Source organism: Procambarus clarkii, chromosome 42 (genome assembly GCF_040958095.1).
Source record: "Procambarus clarkii isolate CNS0578487 chromosome 42, FALCON_Pclarkii_2.0, whole genome shotgun sequence".
NCBI classification, from domain to species: domain Eukaryota; kingdom Metazoa; phylum Arthropoda; class Malacostraca; order Decapoda; family Cambaridae; genus Procambarus; species Procambarus clarkii.
Window position 1 is genome coordinate 21,984,548 of NC_091191.1, and position 25,173 is coordinate 22,009,720.

Here is a 25,173-nt window from a genome sequence, read left to right on the forward strand (position 1 = left end):
ATGTTTATAAAAATATCTTGTGCTTTACCCCTAAGTCTTCCCTGTAGGATTTTCACCCACTCTTCCTTTGGCCAGTTCATGGACGTGGCCACTCTCTGAAAATGGTTGAAAAACCTTTCAGGGTCAGACTCGGAAAATTCAGGCAAATTATGCTTTTTCTCATAATGCCTGGGGTTTGAATCCCCGGCAGGTGGAGGTCCAGTGGCATTCGCTCTAATTCTAGCCTCCTCGGTTTTGAGTTTTTGCTCCTCTAATTTTATTTTTGCTAACTCTAAAGCTAATTCACTTTCCCTATGAGTTGCACTTTCTGCTTGGCTAGGCTGGCATAAAGGTGTATCACTTGCCAATAGTTGTTCATCAATACAATGTTCTAATATTTCATTTACCAAAGTCCACTTTTTATCTGCGACATTTAATTCTAGGCCAAATTCCTGGCCTAACAATACTAAATTAGACTTTTTAAGTTTCTTTATCTCTACCACTGAAGGCTCCCTTGCCAGGTTCTGCATTTCAGAAGACATCACTAATAATTTTAGCTCCCAGCCAAAGAAAAAATTAAAAAATAAAAATTGGAAAAAAAAACAAAAATTTGCACGGCCCCTAACACAAGGCCACACTAACCTTAATCGTGAAGGGATCCAGCTGGGTGTCCAGTCAGTGCAAGAATGTCCTTTGCTAGATGAGCTGGACCCTAGGCTAGCACACAACCGTTCTGCGGAAATAAAAAATTTTAATTTTGGCACTCAAGAATCTAATTTTTTACACTTATAATGTTCCTCCCGGACTGGCCAACCACTTGTTATAAATGATATGAGTGGGGCTTCTATGGGGTTCTGGTAATATTAAGGGGTAAAGGTAGTTAGAAGACAAGAGTATCAAATATGGGAGAGCTAAAAGGCCCGGCCCCCAAAATAAACTATCCACAGTAGTAATAACTTGCTACAAGACCATATATGTTAGTCTAAGGGTTGATCACTGCGCTCCCACCTTGGAAGAAGAGATACTCTGTAATTCATGTACTTATTTATTAACCCCTTAACAACCCCCCATATACACTCACACCAATAACAATAATAATAATAACTTTACCACACTATCTTACGTTAAAAGCCTTGGTCCACATAGACAGGATACAAGGTTTACACTAATAACAAGCTAGGGTAAAGTACTACTGGATAAGCACTGAAGCTGGATGCAGCTTAGGGTAGTGAAACCACGTGGGACCCTAATACAAACCACAACACTTAGGGGTACCCAAACACTGGCAAAATACTATCCCCAGGTCTCACCAATCGTTACTACCAGAGTAGGCACACTCACTAGTGCCCCGTACTTAGCTTAAGGATACAGGAACTTCAGGTAAGGGAAATAAGTAAGAGAAGAAGGAAGGAGAGTAGGGATACAGCCACAGAGTAGGTCTTAACCGCACCACACCAGCCACAGAGAAGGAGGAGCTAGCCACCAGTTGCCTCCCTCATCTCGTGGTGCCGGGAGGAGCCTAATTGATCATGCAGCTAAGCACATTAAAGATCTTCCCCTATGCAACGTATTGTTACTTTATGAATGATTAGAAAGTATTAGTAAGCAAAGTTGGTGCCTATGTTATTATTTAATAATCAACCCCCAGCTCAGTCTTTAAATGCTCTTTGAGAAACAATAATAGTCTTACGTCTGGCAGGGAAGATGCAAACAATTGACATTCTAGATGCCCAACTGTGCTACCAGGAAGTTTAATAGCTCAATTTTGACCTCTGGTTTCCACTGGAGAACCCAGGGTCGTAACACTGTCTCTCATTTCTCTCAAAATGCTGTCGTTGTTCACTTTGTCTATTCTCCACAGTAACTTCCTTGTATTGATAATGGTCCATCTGTTCCGTCTCTCCCTCAGGATTGTGTCAGTGAGTTAACTTAACCTACTTTCATACATTAGTATTCTTAATTCAAGCACTTTTATTGTCACACTCCTAACCACTTTCAAAGTAAGGATTTGTGGTGCCTGATGTGCAGGTTTCATGGTCGTGGTGCTGCATGTTATAATATTGGGCCCCACATTTATATCAATTAAAGAGAAAGTATGTTTCTTAGCCCAAGGCTGGAGGCCAGATGCTTGGGTCTAGCTTCAACCAACTTTTCAATATGACACATGTGGGGCATATGACTGTCACAGGTTGGCCCTCCTTTATTTATAAGTACACTATTACTGGAACCATAATATACTTTCAGACCATCACAAATATCTAGATAACTATCCAGACGTTTTCACGGGCTCTGAGAACGGACCGGCAAAATCACAATGAACTAAAGTGTAACGAAATGGAAAACTAATTTCTAAGAAATAAAGTTTTATTCTAATTAAAATGACACTTGTATTAAGACTTGTATTAAGGAACAATACCACACCAGCCTTCATTCCTGACGTTTGTGTTGTGTAGGTTGTGGATGTCCTTATTGAAGATGTCTCTGACGAGGACTCCCTGTGGTTCGCTGAGGCCGTCCAGAACCACGACCTCCACTTCAGGTATGTTCTCTATCAGCATGGTAACCCTTTCCTCACTAAGGGTAAGGTGCGTCAAGGTGCCCACATGTCATCTATGAACACCGCTGCTCTGCTGAGCGTCACACGTACGTCTACATAGTATATAGTTAAGGTCATATTAAAATCGTCTACCCTCAGAAAAAAAATTGCCGTTACATTATTCTTATAAATAAATAAACAAATAAATATATAAATAAACAAATAAATAAATAAATATGTATATGTGTATACATATATATGTATGGAGAATTAGGTTAATGGTCTAACGACTTCCAGTTCTTTTGAACACTCAGGGTGGCCTAGTGGATAAAGTACTGGACATGCTAAGGTGCATGAAACCCTGCCAGTCTGGATTCGAATCCTTTTGGGGTGAGGATTTTTCTATAGCATATTGGCTAGGGGACCATTCAAGCTTGTAGCATCATATATATATATATATATATATATATATATATATATATATATATATATATATATATATATATATATATATATATATATATTTAATTGAATATGACTGCATATTCGATGTTGATTTTTTTCTTGTTTAATGCTTCTATCCCTCTGACTAGGGCTCTTGCATCATGGTTTAATTGGAAAAGGAATGATCCACATGTCATATTTGTTCGAGCTTGAATAAAAGATAAATTATGGAAGAATGTATTACACTTATTATAAATTTACACAACATTTTGAACCTACAACGTTAATTCTCAAGTAATGTGACAGAATTGATTGATTGATGAAGATTAAGCCATGTGGCACAGGCAAGTATTATGTAAGTGGTAGATATTTTGGAATGAATGTGATCTTTGGTTGTGAACTGATATACTATGTGCTGAGCTCGCATTTAAATCGGCAGTCCTTACTATGTGGCTGCTATCGCAGGGGAGGATACTGCTTAACAGTATTTATGAGGGTGTCCAACTGCTGGACACCTTTTTGACCAGAAGAGTGGCAGTGTTGATGGCTTCAGGGTGGTTACTACAAGATTCACGGACTCTTAAAGCTGTTCAAAAACAGAGTACTTTGCTTTAGGAAGTCAGACCCCACCCTGATCCGGTGCATTATACCGGTAAGAGACGGGAGACCTCTTAAGGAAAGTACAACCCTCTAGATGAGGCTCTCTTGCACCTAGCACTGACGGGTGGGTAAACATTGAGCAGCAACGACAAGAGCCACCATGATCTACCGAATCAATGTACGATTTAGAGGGGACCGGACCCTTACCCGGTCAGAAATCTCGGACTGCATCAGAACAACAATCAACGTTGCACCACTGGACGTCGTTGTCGATGATGAAGGACTCCCTCAACTGCTGTTCAGCAGTGCCGAGGCCGTACAACGTCTATTTGACCCCATCAACCTTACTGTTCTCGAGGAGGCGCACATGTTCCTCACCCCACCACGACACTACCTCGCAGCCAGGACTGTTTTTGTAAGGAGAGTGAGCTCCCTCATCTCCGAAAAAGCTGCCATCGACGTCGCTACCTGTATAACCGAAGATAACCCTTCCTTGACTGCTGTCACTGTAAAATTCATCCCTGTGCAGGACAGCCACCTCTCCTCAGTGAAGGTCAACTTCACCTCGCCTGAGGATGCTACCTCTGCTACCACCAACGGCTTCCGGTGCTTCGGCCTCGCTTGCCCACCCCGACAAATCAGCAAAGAACACTGCGACCAGCTTCGACAATGTTTTAAATGTTTTAAAAATGTTTTAAATGTTTTAAAGCTATGAGCACTTTACGAAACAATGCCCATCTCAGGACCAACGGTGAAGCAAGTGCGCCGAGAATCACCACTTCAAACAATGCACCAATGACTTCCTCCAATGCCTTCTCCGCCAAGGTCACCATACTGCCGTCTCTGCTGAGTGTCCTCGAAGACGTGAAGAAATACAGAAGATGACCGACGCCAGGCAAGCCAACACCACTCGACGAGATCCGTCAACATTCAACGTGCAAGCCGCCAACTTTCCTCTGCTTCTGGGTGGAGGCGGAGCTTCTGCACAGTCTGCATGCCATTGGGGCCCTGGCTCCCAGTCCGCCAACCAATCATCGACGCAGCTGCGACAGCCACAACCTCACTCTGGTCAATCAAGAAGCCAGCCCTCACCACACCAGATGCTGCTCCCCAACAGGAATCACAGTGCCATAATGGGACTCATCCGCACCGCTGAAAGGATTGCAGGCACAAACACTAAAGAATTCGTACGAATTCTAAACATCATGTACGCTGACAATGGTCTACCAACATTTACTGTTCCTGAAGAACTCTTCAAAGCCACAGACTCAGCCACCGCCAGTGCTGCGACCTCAGCTACAAATAATACTTCTGCCCCTGACATCACCAGCTCTCTAATGTCACTGGCATATATCCTGTCTGGTGACGCCCTCCCTTTGCAACCTGCTACAGCTCCTGCAACATCTTTGCACACTGCCACCCAAGACCAACCACCTACTACTCCAGTTGAACCTGTGAGTACACCAGCTTCATCGTCACCCACACCTGATGCTTCTGCAGACCTCCACCTGTCTCCTGAGGACGACTCTACTGCCTCTATCGACATTATAGAACTTCCACAATTCCCGACCCTGGATGATGAGGAACCTGATTCTCCAGCAATAGAGGCATTAGTGCTACAACGTGACACCAAAGCATTCGGTTCTCCCGAATACAGACGGATCTCCAACCAACTGTATAACACGAGGCATAAAGAATTATGTCAGAAATATCCAGGAAATAGTTTCAGTCTCGATAACGAAATATTGTTCACACAGTGCGATGAATCTACTACACTGGCACCCGAACTCTTTTTCAGTGACTACCCAGAGTACAAGAAACATCAAATGACTACACGAAGCATGAAAAAATAGAAGAAAGAAGAAGCTCAATATAGAAACAAAATGCAAGAAAATTTAGTGAAAGAAGAAAGAAGACACCACCGAAGACAGATTGTCTCTACCTTGAATGAAGAAGTACTGCCACTGCCGCCTTCCAGACCCGTCTCCCAGCCTAGCCAGATGTTGGGTTGTTTGTAGCATCGACATTTTGACACGCAGCTGGGACAAGCCCTGGCACTTTCTCTTCAATTCCTCTCACCGACTTCTCTTCAGCTATCCCCACTTCAAGGCCCACCCCATGGGCATCTTCTCCTGTATATCAATCATTCATTCATTCATTCATTCAAAGCTCTTCTAAGGTCATTGTATATCAATCATTCATTCATTCATTCATTCAAAGCTCTTCTAAGGTCATTGTATATCAATCATTCATTCATTCATTCAAAGCTCTTCTAAGGTCATTGGTTCCTTCACATTACAGGAGATAGTGAAGTAGTGGCTTTTCTGTAATTGTTTGGCAGAGATGCATTCTCTCTGTCGGGGTTCACCAATCTCCCAGTTGCATCTGTAACTTAGACATAGTCTCTATAACTCAACTGCTATTTCTCTGTCGATACCTTTTTGGGATATTTAACCTGTCTAACTTGGTGGCCTAAAGATACCATATTGCAGAGGGCGAACCTTCTGCTACTCACTGGTGTAAATAGGCTTTGTTGAGGTGTGAGAGTTTTTTGGTGATTATTTTTTTTATGTACTCTAGGCTGGGTTGTTATGTACTCTAAGCTGGGTTGGATTGTTTTGTGGATCATTGGATGGCGAGTTGCCAATTTGCAGTTTCATCGGCTTTCTCATTTAATTGGATTCCAATATGGGATGGGAACCAGTTTAGGGAAATGATGAGTCTTTTAACTACTGCTCCTAGATACAAAATTGTGGTAATTATTTCCACGTTGTCTTTCCTCTGTTTATTTCCTAATATTTGAAGTGCGGTTTTTGAGTCTGTGTGTATGATTGCACTTTGAGTGTTTTGTGCGATCACATATGCGAATGCCTATTGAATGGCAAACACCTCAGTTTGGGTTGATGATACTTGTCCTCCCATCTCCAATATGCCTGTGTAATGTCCTTGCAAAGAGCAGCACCAGCACTCTCATATTCTGTGCCAACCGATCCGTCTATGAAGATGTGGGTGGCTCCTGCTACTGCAATGCTGTTTATTTGCTTTTCTATGATGCTCCTTAGGATTGTTGGATCATAGACAGCCTTTGTCATTGGAAGACTTTCTATTACAATTTTGAAAGTAGGCTCCTCCCACGGTGGGCAACAAGAGTGGTTTGGGTGTGTTTGATCACCTCTATCAAGGATCACACTTTTTAATTGTAGTCTGTTTAGGACTTCTCCCCGCTCTGGCAGCCCAAGAGTTGTCATTGTTTGGCCAAGTCCAACCACCAAGGCCTGCCGTACTGGGACTGGATCAGGGGAAATCATTATCTTACTGATAATCGTACCTATTCTTTGAGATATTCGTTCTTGAGGAGAGAGTAAACCCGTTTCCAGTCTTAAGAGTTTCATGACTGGTCTACATAGGGGCTCCCAGGGCAGCTCTCATAACATTGTTTTGTGGAACTTCAACCTTTTTCCACTGTTGGTGTGATAGGCTTGTGAGTACAGGTGCTGCATAGACGGTCACTGATCTGACAGCCTGTACATAGTATGTGCGAAGGACTTGCAGATTGGCTCCTCCAGAGAGGAAGATTAGCGACCTGAGGATTGCCGTCCTGGCCGCAGTTCTCTCTCTTAAGTAAGTGACGTCAGCATTAAAATTTATGTGTGTCCAGGATTATTCCTCCTAGATATTGATAAGTGTCCACCCATTCAATTGGTTGACCCTGTACTTTGAATTGGTTGTTGGGCTTCACTATTTTAATGGGCATGGCATTTGTCTTGGTGGGGTTGAGTTTTAAACCAATCTGCTTTGCCTCTTCACTGCTACATTTTGGTGCAAGGCGCTGCATCCCTTCCTTTTATGGTGATGACAAAGTCGTCCACTTTGTTTAGCAGCCTGCAGTGATGTGGGAGTTTCCGCCTCATTATTCTTTCCATTAAATAGTTGAAGAGAAGGAGGCTGAGAATGCTTCCTTGCAGTGTATCGTTTTCATGTCTTTTGTATTCAGAGACTGTGCCATAATGTTTCACTCTTGCTTCCCTATTTATGAGACAGATTTTAGTCCAGGAGACCTCTGCACATGCTGTTAGGATTCTGAGCCACCTTTCTTCCTCTAATTCTTTCTGCACTGCTAGTACATCTGGTGGAAGCTGATTACTGGCTGCTCTTTCTGCAAATTTGGTTACCAGTACTTCGGCTTCCCGGTGAGGATCCTTGGGGTGTGGGGCTTTAGGTGTTTTATTTCCTTTGGCCTGTGGATTTGCTGTCACATCTCTCCAAGAGAGGAGTGTTCATTCCGATGTGAACACCATTCCAGCCAATTTGATTATCCTGGTCTCTTGATGCACATGTTCCTTCACCTCACATAGAATGATCCTGTGGTGGTCACTTGGCTGTTTTTTTGCATAGCTTCCTTGTGCTGTTGAGGCTATGATTGAGTTCGACATGTTCGCATGAGTACCAGTGATCTTTGTGGTGTCTGGTGGACTGTTTTTTCAGTGGTATTGAGTGGTTGACTGCACTTTGAATTGTTGATAAAATCTTGTTCTGCCTGATTAATGTCTTCGGGAACAACATAGTTTCTATGCCACTCTGATATGAAATTGTGAAAGCGGTCCCATTTTGCTAGAGCGACGTTCCAGACTTCTGGTGGAGGTGAAGGATGGGGTGGGTTTCCAACTTTAGATCAATTTGGACCCTGTAGTGGTCACTTGTGAGTGTGGGCTCAATTGACCATGTTGCTGGATCTCTGATGGAGGCTGAATGAAGATAAGATCAAGTCTACCTCCATGGATGTGGGTGGGTTCACCCTTGTTTAAGATTTGAATTTCTGGTAGCTGGGCTAGTAGATCTGCTATGTGAATGCTGGCCTCATTTGTTGTGTTCAAACCAGTGCCAAACGATGATGGGCATTTTAATCTCTACAAATTATTGTTGTTGAGGTGGTGGCGTGTCCAAATAACCCTGAAAGATCCATTTATGAACTTGGAGACCTGTGAACATTAAACACTTATGGGACAGGGTAGGACAGGATGTATCGGATCCTCCCAGTGGTACGTATCGTACCAATGGGTACGATACGTACCCATTATATATATATATATATATATATATATATATATATATATATATATATATATATATATATATATATATATATATATATATATATATATATATATATATATATATATATATATATGAGAGTTTTCAGTTATATATATATATATATATATATATATATATATATATATATATATATATATATGAGAGTTTTCAGTTATATATATGTATATATATATATATATATATATATATATATATATATATATATATATATATATATGAGAGTTTTCAGTTATATATATATATATATATATATATATATATATATATATATATATATATATATATATATATATATATATTATTAAATATGACCGAAAAAGTAAGATTAATAATTCTAACACGAATTTTCTCAATCTTTCGTACATTACGCTTCACTGTTGGAGGTAAATAAAAAATCAATTCTCCAAAATTCATTTTTTATTTCTAGTCTGACGCGACACGGGCGCGTTTCGTAAAACTTATTACATTTTCAAAGACTTTAGTTCACAAATACACAACTGAATAGAACTTACGTATCTCCGATTTTATATCTACATTTGAGTGAGGTGGAAGGGGTGATGTGGCATTAACACAAGACAGAACAAAATGTGGTATTAATAGGGTATTAATTTCATCAACACAAGACAGAACAAGAGTATTAATAGGGTATTAATTTCATCAACACAAGACAGAACACGAAACAATGGATATTGAATAGAAGTGTTTGTAGAAAGCCTATTGGTCCATATTTCTTGATGCTTCTATATTGGAGCGGAGTCTTGAGGTGGGTAGAATATAATTGTGCAATAATTGGCTGTTGATTGCTGGTGTTGACTTCTTGATGTGTAGTGCCTCGCAAACGTCAAGCCGCCTGCTATCGCTGTATCTATCGATGATTTCTATGTTGTTTACTAGGATTTCTCTGGCGATGGTTTGGTTGTGGGAAGAGATTATATGTTCCTTAATGGAGCCCTGTTGCTTATGCATCGTTAAACGCCTAGAAAGAGATGTTGTTGTCTTGCCTATATACTGGGTTTTTTGGAGCTTACAGTCCCCAAGTGGGCATTTGAAGGCATAGACGACGTTAATCTCTTTTAAAGCGTTCTGTTTTGTGTCTGGAGAGTTTCTCATGAGTAGGCTGGCCGTTTTTCTAGTTTTATAGTAAATCGTCAGTTGTATCCTCTGATTTTTGTCTGTAGGGATAACGTTTCTATTAACAATATCTTTCAGGACCCTTTCCTCCGTTTTATGAGCTGTGGAAAAGAAGTTCCTGTAAAATAGTCTAATAGGGGGTATAGGTGTTGTGTTAGTTGTCTCTTCAGAGGTTGCATGGCTTTTCACTCCTTCTTATGATGTCTTCGACGAAACCATTGGAGAAGCCGTTATTGACTAGGACCTGCCTTACCCTACAGAGTTCTTCGTCGACTTGCTTCCATTCTGAGCTGTGGCTGAGAGCACGGTCGACATATGCGTTAACAACACTCCTCTTGTACCTGTCTGGGCAGTCGCTGTTGGCATTTAGGCACATTCCTATGTTTGTTTCCTTAGTGTAGAGTGCAGTGTGGAAACCTCCGCCCTTTTCCATGACTGTTACATCTAGAAAGGGCAGCTTCCCATCCTTTTCCATCTCGTAAGTGAAACGCAGCACGGAACTCTGCTCAAATGCCTCCTTCAGCTCCTGCAGATGTCTGACATCAGGTACCTGTGTAAAAATGTCGTCAACATACCTGCAGTATATGGCCGGTTTCAAGTTTTAAAGAGGCACCCTTCTTGAGCCCGGATGGGCACATGTATAAGCAAGTAGATGGGGTCGCCATGGGTTCTCCCCTAGGTGTCCTGTTTGCAAACTTCTACATGGGTACCATCGAGCAAAAAGTCTTAGTCGACATGAACTATGGACCAATAGGCTTTCTACAAACACTTCTATTCAATATCCATTGTTTCGTGTTCTGTCTTGTGTTGATGAAATTAATACCCTATTAATACTCCTGTTCTGTCTTGTGTTGATGAAATTAATACCCTATTAATACCACATTTTGTTCTGTCTTGTGTTAATGCCACATCACCCCTTCCACCTCACTCAAATGTAGATATAAAATCGGAGATACGTAAGTTCTATTCAGTTGTGTATTTGTGAACTAAAGTCTTTGAAAATGTAATAAGTTTTACGAAATGCGCCCGTGTCGCGTCAGACTAGAAATAAAAAATGAATTTTGGAGAATTGATTTTTTATTTACCTCCAACAGTGAAGCGTAATGTACGAAAGATTGAGAAAATTCGTGTTAGAATTATTAATCTTACTTTTTCGGTCATATTTTATAATATATGTCTACAGGAAAGACTGCTACCAAAATATACTAATATATATATATATATATATATATATAGACCAGCCATGCCGAAAGCCAAGAAACAATCCAGCTGGGACAGCCCCATTGTAGACAAAGAAGCCACAGCTTTGCTGGAGGCAGCAACAACCCCCAGTGATCGTGCACGCCTCACAGCTGTGCAGGCTCCCCGTGCAGGGGACTTCCTTCTGGCAGTCCCTATGTCTGCGACAGGCACACGTCTTGATCCGCAGGAGCTCCGTATTGCAGTCGCTCTCCGCCTTGCTGCCCCTATCCACACTGTTCACAGGTGTATTTGCGGCTAGGCAGATGCTGACGAATATGGATTGCATGGCCTGCACTGTGGAAAATCGGGTGGTTGGCACACTAGACACGACGAAGTCAACGACATCATTAAAAGAAGCCTTGCCTCTGCTCAGTGTCCAGCGGAGAGAGAGCCCCGCAACCTACTGAACCGTGACTCTGTTAGCTTTGCCGGCCGACCAGACGGAATCACACTGCGTCCGTGGAATGGTGGCAGGCAGTTAGCATGGGACTATACTTGCGTATCCACCCTGGCAACGACATACATCACCCTCTCTGCCGGCACGGCAGGAGCCGCAGCGACACACAGAGAAAAACAAAAGTCAGTCAAGTACAGGCAATTAGATCAAAGGTACAATTTCGTTCCAATAGGGTCTGAGACCCTAGGCCCATGGGGTGAGAGTGCAAGAAGGTTTCTTAAGGATCTTGGTTCCAAGCTCATTGACACCACAAGAGACCCTAGAGCAGCAATTTTTCTCTTTCAGCGCCTCAGTGTCGCGATCCAGAGGGGAAATGCCCGCTGCATCCTCGGTTCCTGCCCGGCGTCGGAGGATTTCGAGGAAATCTACAGCCTCTAGGAAGTGAACTTTTTCTTGTGTCCTCTTAATGTTCATTTTTTGTATAAAATCAGATATGTAACTGTATAACCTTGCATAATAAAGTGTACATCATAATAAAAAAAAAAGGGGGTGGTAGGAGAAGTGAACACTCTTTCGTATTCTGAGTTAAATGTCAAGTTTTTCCCTGAGTGCTCTGTGTTCCCTTCTCTGAGGCTGTGGGTCCCTATAATTGCACCAGTGGTGGTACCCCCTGTATATATATATATATATATATATATATATATATATATATATATATATATATATATATATATATATATATATATATATATATATATATGAGAGTTTTCAGTTATATATATATATAACTGAAAACATATATATATATATATATATATATATATATATATATATATATATATATATATATATATATATATATATATATGTCGTACCTAGTAGCCAGAACTCACTTTTTGGCCTACTATTCAAGGCCCGATTTGCCTAATAAGCCAAGTTTTCATGAATTAATATATTTTTTCTATTTTTTTTCTTATGAAATGATAAAGCTACCCATTTCATTATGTATGAGGTCAATTTTTTTTTATTGGAGTTAAAATTAACGTAGATATATGACCGAACCTAACCAACCCTACCTATATATATATATATATATATATATATATATATATATATATATATATATATATATATATATATATATATATATATATATATATATATATAGAAGGGAGTACCACCTCTAGCTGGAAGAAGGGGGACCCATAGCCTCGGATTAAACCACGCATATATATATATATATATACATATATATATATATATATATACAAAGACTAGTCAGGTGTAGTGGGAATGGCGTTTTGTGCAGTTAGGTCCTCTTTGGCATCTTCACATTCCGGTCATGTTCTCACTCTCATGGTGGATTTAGTGAATAGTTCCATTATTTAAGCATTTATGATGGGTTGTTCGACTTTTATGTGTATGGCTTCAAGAATTTGTAATCTTCTTACATCCTGGGTTTTGTCTAATATGCAAGTATTTTCATTCAGCATTTCTCTTGTTAGGGCGATGACATGGGCTTTACTCGTGTGATTATTAGGAGCATCTGATTGAAGATGACAAGTCAAACGTCTCATGAGCTTGATCGACGTCATACCTATGTACTTGGATTAAAGGATTTATTCTTCATGGGGGCTGGAGGGGGGCACATTTATACCACGTTCAACTGCTGTAAAGGGTTCTCACTTGGCTTCGGGTGTGTTTTTAAGGAGGAGGTCAGTGGTCTTCTTTGTTTTTTAGTATATGATGATGTCAATGTCTTGGTTAGAGGTTGTGCGTTTTACTCTTTTCATGTACTATTTCTGTTATTATTCTTTCCTGTTTCTTACAGCCATTATTCATGGTGGATTTGTCATATAATTTTTGGGTTGTGGTTCTATTCTTTGTTCAGGATTGTAACACCTGTCCAAGTGTCATCTTATAGAGATGCGTATCTTGTGGCTATTATATCCCTTGTTCACCAGGACTTGTGTTATCCTTTCAAACTCCCGACTTACGTTGCTCCATTCCAGGCAGTGGGTAAGGGCTTGATGAATATAAGCATTGAGAACACTGGCTTTGTATCTTTGGGGGCACTCCCTCCTACCGTTTAGGCATAATCCTATGTTTGTAGGCTTAGTATATACGCTGGTGCTTAGAGATGCTCCTGTTTTTATTAGTATATCCAGGAATGGAAGACTGTTATTTTCACTATTTTCATTGGTGAATTGGAGTCCTGACTCGCTCTCTAGATGGCTTTTTAGACCAATTAGTCCTTCTATATCGTATACTAATACGAATATGTCATTGACATAACGGCAGTATACACTTGCTTTTTGCCTGCTACTGAAGACTCTTTCCTCGATGGTGCCCATGTAAAAGTTAAGAAATAGCACTCCTAGTGTGGTACCCATTGCCACACCCATCATCACCACACCAGAAATAAATATCTCTTTGATATCCCCAGGGTCAAACTTAATCTGTGTAAACACTATGCAAATTAAGGGACCTAGTCTATGGAACTCACTCCCTAGTGAATTGAAAAGCTGTCAAACTTTTGCCTCATTTAAAAACAAAAACAAAAAGTACCTAATTTCATCTTCGTAGTTTCCTACACTGAGCTTTAAATTTGCTCTGTATCTAGTGTTACCCAATCTCCCAATCTTTATGTACTTAACCCAAACAACTTTATCATTGTGTTCATTGCTGTCTTCTTTTATGTGCTAGCCATATGCTGTATTGTGCCTACTAATTTTTGTCAACTACCATTCAAGCTGTCATTGCAATCAATCTGAGCTACCTATGTGCTATAATATACCTACAATTTTCTCTCTTCTTTTATTTTTTTTCTTGCTTTGTAACTGTTATAATTTTTTTTTTTAAATCTAAATTAATTAAATTTAAATTTACCTACTTAAAGTTTCTTAGATTAAGGACCTGCCCGAAACGCTGTGCGTACTAGTGGCTTTACAAGATCGTAATTACTAGACTATGTATCCTCACAATCTCAATGTACCTTCGTGTATATATATAAATAAAATAAAATAAAAATAAAATAGATTGCTGCTCGGCCTGCTCTGTCTATCTGTTGATACATGTTTCTTTATGGACTGATGAAAAGAACTTCCTATATACATGCCATGTGAAAACTCTTCAGGTGTGGCTCGGGTATGTCTAATTTGGTAGTGCTCTCATCTCTGTATACGCTGTCCAGGATAATTTCTATGGAGGTGTCGACCGGGACGTTGGTAAATAGGGATCTGACGTCTAGTGAAGCAATAATTTCTTCGGGCTGTGTAGTCTTCATTATTTTAAGGAAATCTGCTGATGATTGTAGAATGTAGAATGGCTTGGAGTGTATGAAGTTAGGAGTTCGTTTAGTCTTTTTGCCAGGTGGTAGGTTGGAGTTCCAAGGGATGTCATAGCCGGGGGAAGGGTTGTAGAGAAAGCTCCCACAGCCTGTAAAGTGCTTCCTGATGGCGTGCATCTAAAATAGCCTCTGACAACCAAGTCCAGCTCCTGGCCTGCACGTGTGGCTTAGCCTCTAGGCCTGGCGGAACTGCTTCCACCAACAGGAGAAGGAGCGAAGGCGACGCCTATGCACCAACACTGACTTCCTCTACCGAAGCGAAGAACGAGTTCATTGATGACCTCGGCCTAGCCTGTTCCGCATTCGGCCTGACAATCAACCTAAAGAAGATACAGGTGATGGGACAAGATGTCAATGAGCTACCCTGTATAAACATAGCAGACTATGTGCTGGAGGCAGTTCACGAGTTTGTGTACCTGGGCTCCACAATCTCAAACACCCTTTCCCTGGACACAGAGCTCAACAGGCATATCGCGAAGGCTGCAACAACACTGGCCAGGCTCACAAAGTGCATTTTGGAAAATGCCAAACTGACAGTGCACACCAAGGAACAAGTCTACATGGCATGTGTGGTGAGTACACTTCCCTACACTATGTACTGTGCCTGATAGCTGGGTGGACAGCGCCTCGGATTCGTAGTCCTGAGGTTCTGGGTTCGATCCCCAGTGGAGGCGGAGACAAATGGGCAAAATGTTTCTTTCACCCCTGATGCCCCTGTTACCTAGCAGTAAATAGGTACCTGGGAGTTAGACAGCTGCTACGGGCTGCTTCCTGGGGGTGGAGGCCTGGTCGAGGACCGGGCCGCGGGGGACACTAAGCCCCGAAATCATCTCAATATAACCTCAATATAACCAATATATAACATCTACGGCTCGGAATCCTGGACCCTGCGCTCTCGCCAGGGGAGACGGCTCATTACCTTTCACATGAGGAACCCAAGAAGCATCCTTGACATCACGTGGAAAGACCACGTCACCAACAACACAGTACTCGAGAGAACAGGAGTCCCTTCAATGTTCATTCTCCTGAAGCAGAGTCACATGTGTTGGCTGGGACATGTCACACGCATGGAAGATGGCCACATACCGAAGGACCTCTTGTATTGGCGTTAGGAAGGAGACCCACCGGAACACCTCAGCTGCATTTCAAAGACGCCTGCAAACGCGACCTCAAGCAGATGAACATCGACATCAACACTTGGGAGGCAGCAGCTGCGGACAGATCTGCCTGGCGATGCAAAGTGCAGAAGGGACTCCAGCAATACGAAGATGAACTGAAAAGGCAGGCGGAGGATAATAGACTTCAGAGGAGGTTTCGACCACTGTCAGACGTACCCGCTTCGGTGTTGATCTGCGCCTGCTGCAGTCGCGACTGTCATTCTCGGGTTGGCCTTCACAGCCACAGCAGGCGTTGCATCCAAGTAGACTACAACAGCTACACACCCAGGGCAAAACTCCATAACCTCATGGGACTGACGGATGCCTACTAATATGTTGGAGTTGATATTTGACTGATTATTGGGCGTAGTGGGTTACCTGGTTTATGTATCTCGACATTGCCATAGGAATATACTAGGCTATAGTCGCCTTGGAGTTTAACAAAGTGAACACCACCACCATTCTTTGCGATGATTGCGGTAGTAGTTTTGATCACTTTGTGATTAAGGTCTTCCTAAGGGTTCCTCATGATAAGCTGAAATTTAGTGTCGTCACTGAGGATGTCGCTGATTTTATTCATGTTCTTCGGTTGGTATCAACACACATGCTGCTGTCTTGTCGGCTTTTCTTATTGTTACACCTTCCAGATTTTTAAATTGTTTTGCTGCTTCTTTGTGTCGTGGATTCAGGATTTTCGATGAGTATGTCGCTCGTTTTTTCCCCGCCTCTGCTAGCAGTTCAGCCTGAAGTGTGTCAGTGGTGGGGACTTTTTTATCGTCCTCTAGCTTGTGGATGTCGTTTAAAAACATTTCGATTTCAAGGCGTTTTTGTTCCTTTTTTGGTTTTGATTGGAAGTGACAGGTTATACCAAGACTCAAGACCCGTCTGTGAGCCAAGATGGGGCTCAGTGGTAGTGTGTGAACCAAGATGGCGCTCAGTCCTAGCATGTGAACCAAGATGGTGCTCAGTGCTGGTGTGTGTGAACCAAGATGGTGCTCAGTCCTAGCATGTGAACCAAGATGGTGCTCAGTGCTGGTGTGTGTGAACCAAGATGGTGCTCAGTGTTGGTGTGTGAACCAAGATGGTGCTCAGTCCTAGCATGTGAACCAAGATGGTGCTCAGTGCTCATGTGTGAACCAAGATGGTGCTCAGTCCTAGCATGTGAACCAAGATGGTGCTCAGTACTCGTGTGTGAACCAAGATGGTGCTCAGTCCTAGCATGTGAACCAAGATGGTGCTCAGTGCTCATGTGTGAACCAAGATGGTGCTCAGTCCTAGCATGTGAACCAAGATGGTGCTCAGTACTCGTGTGTGAACCAAGATGGCGCTCATTTATATATTCATTTAAACTTCCTCATTTATTTTTCAGAAATAATTTTATATAATGTTTTATATTAGTGAATTTAACTCATTTTAAAGTTTTTTGACAACTGTCTGGCCATCTCATGGGAACAGTTTACCTAACAGTAATTATAGGCTCGGCCTGACATAGATTGAGCTACACACATTAAAACATTCAATTAAATTAGTGTCTCGATATTGTGTGAGTGCTGCTGTTAGATCAGGTGAGCTGTTGGTGACAGTATATGGTTATGGTAAGGGTGGCTGTGATGGCATTAACTAGGGATCCTGACGGCTGAGTGGACAGCGCTTTGGATTCGTAGTCCTAAGGTTCCGGGTTCGATCCCGGCGGAAGCAAATGGGCAGAATTTTTTTTTCAACCTGAAGCCCTGTTTACTTAGCAGTAAATAGGTACCTGGGAGGTAGACAGCTGCTACGAGCTGCTTCCTGACGATGTGTAACAAAAAGGAGGCCTGATCGAGGATCGGGCCGCGGGGACGCTAAGCCCCGAAATCATCTCAAGATAAGATACGGCTGCGGGAGAACCCGCTTATTGGTGTCTCCACGGTATGGTAACATCTCCTTTATTTGGGTATGGCAACACCTTCACCCACCTAAAGGGTTGGGTATGGCAACACCTTCACCCACCTAAAGTGTTGGGTATGGCAACACCTTCACCCACCTAAAGGGTTGGGTATGGCAACACCTTCATCCACCTAAAGGGTTGGGTATGGCAACACCTTCATCCACCTAAAGGGTTGGGTATGGCAACACCTTCACCCACCTAAAGTGTTGGGTATGTCAACACCTTCACCCACCTAAAGGGTTGGGTATGGCAACACCTTCACCCACCTAAAGGGTTGGGTATGGCAACACCTTCACCCACCTAAAGGGTTGGGTATGGCAACACCTTCACCCACCTAAAGTGTTGGGTATGGCAACACCTTCACCCACCTAAAGTGTTGGGTATGGCAACACCTTCACCCACCTAAAGTGTTAAGTATGGCAACACCTTCACCCACCTAAAGTGTTAAGTATGGCAACACCTTCACCCACCTAAAGTGTTAAGTATGGCAACACCTTCACCCACCTAAAGTGTTGGGTATGGCAACACCTTCACCCACCTAAAGTGTTAAGTATGGCAAAACTTTGCCTTGGTTCAGCTGATTATCACAACATCTACGCGGATGTGCCATTTATAATGCTATGATTTTCCGCAACATCAATGAATTGAATATTGAGTGCAGTTGTAGGCCTACGTATGATTAATTCTCTCTGTCAATCCATCTCTTCTTGTAGTAGATGGGGGAAGTTTGTTGTAGCTCACTATAAATGTTTATGCTAAATTAATTATTTATGATTGAATATGAATCACAAGATAGCTAGAGAACAAAAGCTTGATATTATCTCCTTGCTGCGTTTCTCATTGTTTTAAGTTCTCGGTCCTAAAGTGGCAGCAATGGACAACTTGAGTGTCCTAAGTTGTTTTAATAATCGGCTTTAATATAAGGTGTTTGTTCAGTGGTGTTCCGTTGTTTTGCTTGCAGTTACCAGGGAGGGAGAATTGAACACGTGTGCGCTCACGAAGACGAAGATGCTGTTACCACAAACTTCAAGCGAGGAATTCTTTCAACGTTACAAACCAGCTTGTTAAACTTGGATGAGAGAGATGAGGTCGTGGTGCAGGAGGTAAGTCAGTCTGAGTTACTGTGAAGGCTAATGACAAAACGTTGAGTTTGTTCAGTTGTTACACTGTAGTATTATATGAAAGTAGGTACAATAATAGGAAATGTTTTCTCCGGTATAATATTGGCAAATGTGTGGTGATCCTCGACAGAGAGATGTGTCTGGGGAATGTGAGACGTTGTACACCATAAGTCATGAACCCAACGACGATTCCGGCATGATTGTAAACAAAACTAAGAGAGAGTGTCGTGGCAACACCCACCTTCCGTACCTCCCGCACGCCAACCATGCCTTCCACACCCCCACCACCGACCTCCCTATCTTAAGGTGAGTCTCGCTCCCAGGGACAGTCTTGCTAGTCTAATTATTGTCTTTTTGCATCGTTTCTCTGTGATGAGTAATTATAAACTGATACAGTCAGATCATAATCAAGTTTTCAATACAACAAAATATTAGACAGCGTCCAACCTTGTGCCAGAACTGTGTTTTTATCTACCCTTGTCACCACTCTTTATTTACTTAAGTAATCATTGTTAGTATTGTTACTAAATATATTTAGACCTGCCACTTCTATCATCATTTGTGATTGTGGGATCATGTGGCTAAGGTAGATATTTTAATTTTAGTAGATGGTCGGTATATTTAAAATTCTATTAAGTTTGAATGGACTGTATAACAAAGTTAATTGTAATCTCCACTAACATTGGGGGGGGGGGAATAGTGTTTAGTATTAATTCGGATAGTACAGGAAATATAATTATTAATGAAATTTACATTCACGGTTAAGGTGAACTGAATTAATTGTTGGTAGTATTTAAATCCCTGTATTATGAGAATGGGGTTAGTAAGTACAATCCGTCTTATCTGGTCAGATGATTCATAACAGTTATAGCAAGTATGATCATCGATAACCCAACAAATTAATGCACGTTAACCCGTCCTCTTACAAATAACGTCGGTTTTCGCTCCTATGCGCTTTGGCCAAAAATGTACGTAATTTGAAAAGGAAAAATAAATACAAATAAATTTTAGATTTTTTTTTTTTCAAAACAGCATATTAAGTGTCCTCTGGTATGTTAGGAGGGCAAGAAGTTCTGCAAAGGCTTCAAAGCGTCATGAAAACCGATAATTAAAAGTTTCCTCTCCTAACCTTACCGAGTAAGCCAGAGGACTCAAAACAGAAAACAGGAATATACATTACTTTCGTGAGCCGATTTCATTTCAAATTACGTCCATTTGTGGCCATAGCGCCGCGCATACTGGCAAAAATTGACGTTATTTGTAAGAGGTTGGGTTGAAGCGTCGCCTCGTGGTTAATGGCGATGCCCCAAGCGAGTCTCAACTGGATACTCCGCCTGCCAGCAATGCAGAGTCAATAGGACCACTGCACAATTTATGTTAATGTTCTCACGGTTTTCATTCAATTAATTTAGTTATGTATGGATGCATACTGGTGTTTGTCTTGTTCATCACCTATTACCAGTGTTGTAACAAACTCCCAATGTCTATAATTGGCTCCAACAACTAACAACTAGGAGAAGATACGTATCCTGGACCAGAACAGACCCGTTGTTGTCTTCTGCTAACGGCCGTAATTATGGCTTAGGCGTATGTTAAGGCTACCTGAGACTGTGTGTATCAAGACTCCCCGTGTCGTTGGTCAAGCTCTTGTGGTCATCAGTACCAACACGGCCAGTCCTCCCTCCTCCACACTCACGCTCTCCGACACCTCAGAACTAATAGTTATTAAATTAGCAGTTAGGTTGTTTAATTTGAATGATTACAGAATCTGAACTGAATATATTGATTTGTTTCATATAAAATGTGTTAGATTTTATCTCTACTGTTTAATTCACCAAATTTAACGAGGCTTATGAAACTATGTTCAGTTACTCACTTCTCGTTGTGGCGTGAAGCTGGCTGATGTCACAGATGTTACGTCAGCCCAGTAATATTATCATTGGTATTTTAATGACAGGAATATTTATCATAATAACGTAATTTAATTAGTAACAATTTGTGATTAGTCTTATAAGCTTAACAGAGGGCGAATCCCCATAGCTGTTTTTTTATTCGAAATATTTATTTCTTAATTATAAGTTGGAAATATTTCCCACAGTGATGACATATCTTTATTTAAATTACTTTTTGTTTGTTACTGTATTCCAGCCTATCATTCCCATCAGTCCTAAGTCAGTCACCACCAATAAATATGTCCTCGCTCACCCAAATTTCCCACAACATATTTAACATGTCTTTCTTCCAGTGTTTAGTGTTCTATATTAAGAAATGAATTTGTTACTTTTCCGTGTCCTGAAAACTTAATATTTATCACACTTTTTCATACCTGTTCATATTTATTATAGTTGTGTTAATGCTCTCGGCTCAGCAGCACCATCCCAGAGTCTGTTATTATGTCTCCATATTAAATTAGCCTTGTACTGACTCGTAACATGAATGTAACAACTCTTCTTGAGGTTATCTTGAGATGATTTCGGGGCTTTTTAAGTGTCCCCGCGGCCCGGTCCTCGACCAGGCCTCTACCCCCAGGAAGCAGCCCGTGACAGCTGACTAACACCCAGGTACCTAATTTACTGCTAGGTAACAGGGGCATAGGGTGAAAGAAACTGTGCCCATTGTTTCTCGCCGGCGGCTGGGATCGAACCCAGGACCACAGGATCACAAGTCCCACTTGCTGTCCGTTCGGCCGACCGGCTCCCGCTCCTGCTTGAGTATCCCCTAGAACTTGACATAAAAGAAAACTTTGACCTCAGGATTTATTAAAGAAAACACATATTCCAGAGACTTAGCCAGTTTTAAAACTTAAATATTTTTCTAAAATGCAGTTATAATTTGAGAATAATGTGTGTTTAAAACACAGTTTCATTTGCCAGTTTACCAATAGACTATTATTGGAACCTTTATAAGCCCTCAAAGCATCACAAATAGAAAGAAAAGTATATCAAATATATATCAAAGTGGTTTAACAAGGGAAGAAGTCCACTCGGTATATTCACTTAATCCTTAGGATGGGCTGCAAACAGAATGACTCATGTTGAAATTGAGTAGCATTGCAATGATTTATTTTGTTTACTAATAAATTTTTAATTTAATGGAATTTAATAAAAAATTCCATTATTTAATGGAATCTAATTTATTTTGTTTACATGTGATATCATGAGACATTCTTTGCTGCGTCTAACACAACAACTTGTGTCCTCTTGTTCTACTGTCTCTTAACTTAAAGGGGCTGCCTTTGTCCATCTTATCCCTCAGTATCTTATAATATGTTATTATAACTATTTCTTCTGTCCTCTAAGGTTGTGAGATCCAATTCCTTCAGCTTATCTGCCCGAAACGCTGCGCGTACTAGTGGCTTTACAAGATTGTAAATACTGTACTATGCTATGTATTCTCACAAACCCAATGTACCTTCTTGTATATAAATAAATAAATATCTTCATAACTTAACCCTCTAAGCTCTGGCAATAATCTAGTAACAAACCTCTGCACTTTTTCGTCTTTAGTTTTATGTTTCACAAGATATGAATCCCAAGCAGATGCGGCATATTCCAGTATTGGTCTAACAAAAGTTGTGTAGATTGCTTTGAATGCATCATGATTTAGGTTATTGTTGTTGTTTTAGATTCAGCTTCTCAAAACTAAAGGTTTAAGGTAGCACGGGCTATGGTGACCCCGTATCTTGAGTTATCTTGAGGGTTATCTTGAGATGATTTCGGGGCTTTTTAGTGTCCCCGCGGCCCGGTCCTCGACCAGGCCTCCACCCCCAGGAAGCAGCCCGTGACAGCTGACTAACACCCAGGTACCTATTTTACTGCTAGGTAACAGGGGCATAGGGTGAAAGAAACTCTGGCCATTGTTTCTCGCCGGCGCCTGGGATCGAAACTGGGACCACAGAATCACAAGTCCAGCGTGCTGTCCGCTCGGCCGACCGGCTCCCCCGTAGTGGACTTACCTGGCACAGAAGCGGAGCTGACCTGATTTTGGTTTCTAAACGGCTTTCTAATGTTTACGAGCGTCCCATATGCTGCCGATGTTACCCTGCCTGTGTGTGCCTCTGGTGTTAGGAATAGAATTATATCCACTCTCAAATCGCTTTCGCTCTCATATTCCTGCATCTGCCTTCCGTTAACAGTGTAGACCACTTTTGGTCTTCTTTCTCCCTTCCTCATCATTATTACCTGACACTTATTAGGATTGAACTCTAGCAACCATTTGTTTGTCCACTTTTGGAGTTTGTCATTCTGTAACATTTTCCAGTCCTCTGTTTTCACATTCCTCATTATTTTCTCATCGTCCGCAAACATTGACATGTATGAGCCCACTCCCTCGGGTAGATCATTAACATAAATAAGGAACAGCAGTGGTCCAAGGACCGGTCCTTAGGGGTACCCCACTTGTAACATTTCTGCAGCTGGAGACCTCGCCTCTGACTGTGACTGTCTTCTGTCCTTCAAGTATTCCCTTATGCAGTTTAGTGTTTCCCAATTATCCTAGCTTGCTTCTCCATCTTGAACATGAGCCTTTCATGAGAAACAGTATCAAATACCTTTTGACAGTCTAGAAAAATGCAACCTACCCATCTTCTTTTTCATGACGTATTCTAGTAACCTTGTCTTAGAACTTTATCACGTTTGTCAGGCATAAATTTCCCTTTCTAAATCAATGTTGCCATTTTGTTACAATGTTCATCCTCTCTAGATACTCAATTATTCTCAACTTTATTACTCTCTCTCTAGTACTCTGCAAATATTCCTTGCGAAGTGCCAGAGTTCCTGTTTCGAGTGTTGTATTAGGAACCTCAGTTATTGGGTGACATGGCACCTCTGTAGCATCCTTTAGTAGCCATGGTGATATTAATTAAGTTTGTCCCAATTGATTTTGTTACTTTAGTTCCTTCAGGTGTTACTTAACCTCTTCCACTGTGGCTACTATGTCATCCAATGTTTCCTCTGGCTTTTCATCACTCAATGATGGTCTCCACATTGGTTCCATTGTAAAGATCTCCTGGAATATTTTGTTTAGTTCCTCGCACACCTCCTTGTCGTTTTCTGCAAGACTTCCCCCTTGCCTCTTTAGCCCTATTACGTGGTCTTTGAATGTTGTTTTTCTTCTAATATGGCTATAAAGAGCTTTGGTTGGTCCTTAGTTTTAGCTGCGATGTAATTTTCAAATTGTCTCTCGGATTCTTTCGTTAAATAATTCATGGCTCTCTTTAATGTATCTCTATTTTCCTCTGATCCTAGCTCTCTGTAATTTGTCCATTCTTTTCTGTTCCTCTCATATGCTTCTCTGCACTGCCTATTAAACCAGGGGTTTACTTTGCCTTTTTCATTTACCTCCTTGAGTGGAATGTACAGCTCTGTTCCTTCTGCACATTTTTTAGCAATAACTTCCATCATTTCATTTTTGTCTTACCTTCCAGTTCCCTCCCCCACTGGACTTCACTCAGATAATCCCTCACCTTATTGTAGTCTCCAGGTCTGTAGTCTCTCATATTCCTCTGTGTGTTTCTTGGTCTATCCAGTTCCACGTGTACTGAACCACAAGACTATACCAGTGATGACGTCCATAGAGTTTGACGACAGTTGATCAATAATAATTGTGATGTTTTCTCCAGGAGCAGCCAGTCATGCCAGATGCAGCGCCACTGGAGTGCGTGGGAGCGAGTGGAGTGCACCCAGGACATTGTTGTAGGTGGTCCTCTAGAGCCTGCTGTCACCCAGTCCTCACAGGCGTCCTTCACTCTCGTCTCCAGCCTCCTCCTTCAGGCAGGTCCCTATGACGTCCAGGACGCCTTCGTGCATGGTATGTTCATGCGTACATACTCAGTCCCCTCCTGGGAAGTATTTAATGGTTTATTTGCTACATAATGCCTCATACCATTAGGTACTCAACCACTTGGGCTGGACGGTAGAGCGACGGTCTCGCTTCATTCAGGTCGGCGTTCAATCCCCGACCGTCCAAGTGGTTGAGCACCATTCCTTCTCCTGCTCCTATCCCAAATCCTTATCCTGACCCTTTCCAAGTGCTATATAGTCGTAATGGCTTGCCGTTTTCCCCTGATAATTCATTCATTGCTACATAATGCTACACAGAATACACGACGCTCACCTCCATTTACATCTCGCCTTCAATAACGCTTCACTAAATACTGTTTACGGACTATTTTCTC

The 25,173-nt window shown here is 41.6% G+C and overlaps 1 protein-coding gene across 1 annotated transcript in view; it reads left to right on the plus strand.

The window, feature by feature from the left end:
- The window catches only part of LOC123770248 (uncharacterized), a 327,397-nt gene that overhangs the window by 74,115 nt on the left and 228,109 nt on the right, over positions 1 to 25,173 (plus strand). The window contains exons 5-8 of the mRNA XM_069339624.1: positions 2,433 to 2,518; positions 18,839 to 18,980; positions 19,129 to 19,304; positions 24,619 to 24,806. Coding sequence (XP_069195725.1) covers positions 2,433 to 2,518; positions 18,839 to 18,980; positions 19,129 to 19,304; positions 24,619 to 24,806 — 592 coding nt within the window. The remainder of the gene's footprint in view (positions 1 to 2,432; positions 2,519 to 18,838; positions 18,981 to 19,128; positions 19,305 to 24,618; positions 24,807 to 25,173) is intronic.